This window comes from Hypanus sabinus, chromosome 21 (genome assembly GCF_030144855.1).
Source record: "Hypanus sabinus isolate sHypSab1 chromosome 21, sHypSab1.hap1, whole genome shotgun sequence".
NCBI classification, from domain to species: domain Eukaryota; kingdom Metazoa; phylum Chordata; class Chondrichthyes; order Myliobatiformes; family Dasyatidae; genus Hypanus; species Hypanus sabinus.
Genome location: NC_082726.1, coordinates 13,620,559 through 13,626,286, shown reverse-complemented (window position 1 = coordinate 13,626,286; position 5,728 = coordinate 13,620,559). Strand labels below are relative to the sequence as shown.

At 45.5% G+C, this 5,728-nt stretch overlaps 1 protein-coding gene across 1 annotated transcript; it reads left to right on the top strand.

The window, feature by feature from the left end:
• The first annotated feature begins 906 nt into the window (after positions 1-906).
• Positions 907-1,889, top strand: LOC132379195 (general transcription factor II-I repeat domain-containing protein 2-like). Its single transcript, XM_059946869.1, has 2 exons — positions 907-1,680; positions 1,766-1,889. The coding sequence occupies exon 1, from the start codon at positions 1,074-1,076 to the stop codon at positions 1,674-1,676; it is 603 nt and encodes a 200-aa protein (XP_059802852.1). The 5' UTR covers positions 907-1,073; the 3' UTR covers positions 1,677-1,680; positions 1,766-1,889.
• The last annotated feature ends 3,839 nt before the right edge of the window (positions 1,890-5,728 follow it).

The window sequence follows — 5,728 nt, the reverse complement described above, 5'->3', positions numbered from 1 at the left end:
GATTTTACATTAGCTTTGAATTCCCTTGTTAGCCTTGATTGTGCTATTTTGCCATTTCAGTATTTCTTTGCTTTTTGCTGTACATCTAACCTGCACCTTCCTCATTTTTCCTGGACACTCATGTCATCCCTGCCAGCATCTCCGTCCAATTTACTTTGGCCCACTTCTCACTAATATCGCTGTAAATTCCTTTACTCCACTGAAATACTGCTACATTAGACTTTACACTCTCCCTATCAAATTTCAAGTTGATCTCAATCATATTGTGATCACTGTCTCCTAAAGGTTCTTTTACCTTAAGCACCCTAATCACTTCTGGTTCACTGCATAACAACCAATCCAGTACAGCTGACTCCCTTGTAGGCACAATGACAAACTGCTCTAAAAGGCCATCTCGTAGGCATTCAACGAACTCATTCTGTTGAAATCCATGTCCAACCTAATTTCCCCAATCGACCTGCATGTTGGAATTTCCCATGACTATCATAACATTGACTTTTGACACACCTTTTCTATTTCCTGTTGTAATCTGTGGTCCACACCTCAGCCACTGTTAGGAGCGGGGGTCGGCAACCTGCGGCTCCCGAGCCATTTGTGGCTCTTTCACCTCTGTGCTGCGGCTCCCTGTGGCTTTGGGAAATAATTGGTCAGTATTTAATTAAAATGTATTTTATGTTAGTTTGTTAGCTTTTGAAATGTAATTATGGTGATCTTGTACAACCTAAGTGTAGCGACACATTTCCTGCCACATCCGAAATGGCTCACAATTAGCCAGCATTCCGGCTAAGGGAGATAGCCTACGGGGGTTTGTGAGTACGCGTCTTTTGCAGCATCTGCGTCCATGGGGGCTGGGTTGAGGGAGGCTTAAAAGCAAGGCTGTTTAGTTCGAATAAAGCTATCTTTGACTGCAGTTTACTGACACTGCTACAACGTGTTTTTATCGCTGGCTGTCCAGACGGAAGGTGCTGAAACGCTTTGTCGCGTGTCTGGAAGAAGTGAAAACTTTCCTGGGCAGCAAAGGGCTCACCTTTCCTGAGCTGGAACAGCCAGAGTGGCTGGAAAAGCTACACTTCATGGTAGACATGACAGCGCACCTGAACACGCTGAACACAGCTCTTCAGGGGAAAGGACGTACAGCCCTGCACATGTTGGAGGATGTTTTGGCATTCGAGCGCAAGTTGACAGTGCTTGCCAGAGATTTACAGAAAGGCACTTTGTCTCACTTCCCCAATTTGAGAGAGTTCAAACAAGGTCACGACATGATAATTTCGGAGTATTTACATTCTGCAATCATCGCAATGCAAACATCGTTTGGGAAACGCTTCTGTGAGTTCAGAGAGGAAAAAAACACATTATCCTTCCCGGTCACTCCCTTAAGCATCGATCCTTCCCTACTGAATACGACTGCATTGGCAGGTGTGAGTCAACCTGATCTTGAGATGGAACTGGCCGACATAGCCGACAAAGACATATGGGTGTCCAAGTTTAGACGCTTGACAGCAGACCTTGAAGATGTTGCCCGTCAGAAGGCCGTTCTTGCTCAGAAACACAAATGGAGTGATATTGAAAACCTCACAGATGACAGCTTGCGATCCTGTGTAAAGATGAAGGTGACATCATACAGCCCTGATGTGCAGACGCTGTGCGCTGAGGTCCAGGAGCAGAAATCCCATTAACCAAGTATGATAAATATTTTAATTGCCTATTATTTTACTTATATTCATATTTTTTCATTGTTCAGTGAAATAGTCCTTTCATTTTTCAGGCTGACAGCTGGCTGACGTTATTTTTGGTTTGCTGCTGGCGGAAAATTTAAGTTCGGCGTTTTTCATAAATACAAGAAGGACTCAAATAGACATTGAATATTTTACTTAAAAGTAACTTTCAACCCAACGTCTTTTTTTCGGAGTTCAAAATGTTTTTGTTGCATGCAGAAATGTAATTTCGTTTTCTCTGCAGGAGTTCATCAATTTCATAAATGCAACACATTATAGTTTGTTTATACATAGCATAAAGGCAAAAAAAACGTTGTATGCAGTGTTATTTCATTTTAAATGTCAAACGGGTTTTGCGGCTCCCAGTGTTTTCTTTTCTGTGGGAAACGGGTCCAAGTGGCTCTTTCAGTGGTAAAGGTTGCTGACCCCTGGTTAGGAGGATGTATATAACTGCCACCAGGGTCCTTTCACCCTTGTAGTTTCTTAACTCAACCCACAAGGATTCAACATCTTTCTACTAATTTGATGCCATTCTTTACCAGCAGAGCCATGCCACCCCCTCTGCCTACCTTCCTATCCCTCTGATACAACGTGTAACCTTGGATATTCAGCTCCCAAAGACAACCACCCTTCAGCCACGGTTCAGTGATGGCCACAATATCGTACCTGGCAATCTGTAACAGTGCAACAAGATCATCCACTTTATCTCTTATACATGCATTCAGATATAACACTTTGAGTACTGTATTAGCTACCCTTTTTGATTCTACATCCCTAGTACACCGGTACTCACCCTGCTGGCTGCAATTTTGTTATGTTCTCTGCCTGTCCCTCCTGACTGTCCGACTGCACGCTCTCTTTGCTTTTTCACAATCCATCCTACCCTGAGTCCCTTCACTCTGCTGTCCAACCCCTCCCTGCCCATAGCTCTAACAAACCTGCCTGTGAGAAGATTGGTCCCACTAGGGTTCAGGTATAACCTGTCACTTTTGAATAGATCACTCCTCCCCGAGAAGAGATCCTAATGATCCAAGAACCTGAAGCCCTCTCGTTGGACCTTCCACATTTTGATTTAAGAAGCCTTCCAGGATACACTTAACAAATTCAGCCCCATCTAAACCCCTTGCACTAAGAAGGTCCCAGTTTATATTAGGGAAGATGAAATCCCCCATGACAACATGATATTTTTGCACATTTCCTTAATCTGATTACATATCTGTCCTCAATGTCCCAGTGGCTGTTAGGGGATCTGTAGTACAATCCCATCAGTGTGATTTCCCATTCCTGAATTCCTCCCAAATGGACTCAGTGTCTGACCCCTCCATCATGTCATCATGTCTTCCCTGAAAACAGCTGTGATATTGCCCCTGATTAGTAGTGCAACTCCACCCCCTCTTTTACCACCTCCTCTATCTCATCCAAAACTTCAAAAACCTGGTACATTAATCACCCATTCCTGCCTCTCTCTCAACCAAGTTTCAGTAATGGCCACAACATCGTAGTTCCATGAACTGATCCATGCTCTAAGTTCATCACCCTTACCAATAATACTCCCAGCATTAAAATTTACACACTTCAAACTATCCGACCCATCATACCTGTTAGTTCAATTTTGCCTTTCACTACTTTCCTTGGCATCTACCTTCTGGTCGATCCTTCCTTTACTGACCTGCTGCTCAGGTCCCAGCCTCCTGCAAAACTAGTTTAAACTCTCCTAGATAGCATTAGCAAACCTCCTGGCCAGAATATTAGTTCACCTCTAGTTCAGGTGAAACTCATCCCCCTTGTACAGGTCACCCCTTCCCTAGGAAAGATTCCAATGATCCAAGAACTTGAAACCCTGTCCCCTGCACCATCCCTCATCCACCCATTCATCCCTGTTATCACCTTATTCCTACCTGCACTAGCCTGTGGCACATAAAATAATCCAGAGATTACTACTTTGGAACTTTTTCTCCTCAGCCTCTTCCCTAATTCTATGTACTGTACCCACTGCATAGGACCTCTTTCCCTTTTCTGCTTATGCCATTGTGCCAATATGCACCACAGCCTTTGGCTATTTCTCCTCCCTCTTGAGAATATCCTGCAGCCTCTCTGATACCATAAGATAAAGGAGCAGACTTAGGCCATTCAGCCCATCGAGTCTGCTCTGCCATTCCATCATGGCTGATCCCAGATCCCACTCAACCCCATACGTCTGCCTTCTCGCCATATCCTTTAATGTGCTGACCGATCAGGAAATGATCAACTTACGCTTTAAACATACCCATGGACTTGACCTTCACCAAAGTCTGTGGCAGAGCATTCCGTAGGTGATTCCAGATATCACATTGCCTGCTCCCGTCACCCTCCCCCCGATCGCTGAAAGACTTGAAGAAGTGGCCCACAGAGCGAAGATGCTTGCGCGTGTATTTGTTTAATGTGTACTTGATGTTGCACTCCAAGAAGCACATGATACTTCACAAATCAACCAACTGATTCCAATGGCATGGAGACGATTGGAGCTGATGGATTTGTTGCAGCCTCCATCCACCTTCACAGCCGTTGAGTTTGGAGTAACTTCATCTGCCTGTTCCACCGTTGAGATCTTGGTTGGATTGTTCTTTGTCAGGGACAAAGGGTGAGCCTTGACCTTACCGCCATGGGTGACCCTACCAAGAGCATAGCTCCAGACGACTTTGCTTTCAGGATCTCAGGACCAAACAAGCTTCTCCACCACGACAAGGTGACAATCCACGGAGGAGATAGGTTCAATACTCTCTGGCTAAAAAAACTTCTCCTTAACTCTGTTCTAAAAGGTCACCCCTCAATTTTGAGGTTATGCCCTCTAGTTCTGGATACCCCCACCACAGGAAATAGCCTCTCCACATCCACCCTATCTAGTCCTTTCAACACTCAGTAGGTTTCAATGAGATCCCCACACATTCTTCTAAATTCCAGTGAGTACAGGCCCAAAGCTGCCAAACTCCCCTCATATATTAAGCCCTTCTTACCCAGAATCATCCTCATGAACCTCCTCTGGACTCTCTCCAATGCCAATATATCCTTTCTGAGATATGGGGCCCAAAACTGTTGACCATACGCCAAGTGTGGCCTGACTAGTGTCTTACATCATGGATACATCATGGATCTTAGCACTCAGGAGGCAACACACCATCCCGGTGTCTCTTTTTCAGCCACAGAATCTCCTTTCTGTCCCCCTAACTATTGAGTTCCCTATAACTACCACACTGCCTGACTTTATCCTTCCCTGTCAAGCCTCCGAGCCAGTCACAGTGCCACCAGCCTGGCATCTGCTGCAGGGTCTGATGGGTCATCCCCCTCCCCACCCCCAGCATTTTCCAAAGAAGGATAGTTGTTACTGAGGGGAATGGCCACAGGGGAACCTGGCATTGACTGCTTACCTCCCCTAACCTCTCCTGGTGGTCAACCATCTTCTGTTTGAAGGTTGTACTCTGGGTGTGACAACCTCTTCAAAAGTCTTGTTGATAATATCTTCAGCCTTCCAAATTATCCTGAGTACATCCAACTCCAGCTCCAACTCCTTGACCCGGTCAGTCATTCTTTGTTCTTCTAAAATGCAATAAGTGGTTGTCTGTAAGTTTAATGCCTCATTCTCAATTTCTGAAGGGCCTCTAGATCAATATCATCAGATTGAACAGGAGATTGTGGACCAGCACAACTTGCAGACCAACACAATCAGCCCAGCCTCTGTGGGAGCAGTGCCCATCTTTCCCTCTCCCTTTGAATAGACTTTCATTGTCAGCAGAGTCTGGCTCAGGCAGGGAGCTGGTTCTGATGGGAAGGGGAGAAGGCAGATGGATCATGGTGTCCCTGACCTTGTTCATGTCCCGGTGGTGGTAAAAGTCTATGTACCAGTAGGATGTTGGACAGTTGCCCACCCAATCCCTCAAGGGGTTGCCTTGTACCGTTGATATCTCCTCACCTCACCATGGCTATGGGTAGCACAGCCAGATAAGGTCCATACCTGGTAATCCACAGCAGCTATTCGG

Bases quoted from the DNA above. Each gene is read 5' to 3' on its own strand.
- LOC132379195 (XM_059946869.1), top strand. From the start codon at position 1,074: ATGGTAGACATGACAGCGCACCTGAACACGCTGAACACAGCTCTTCAG.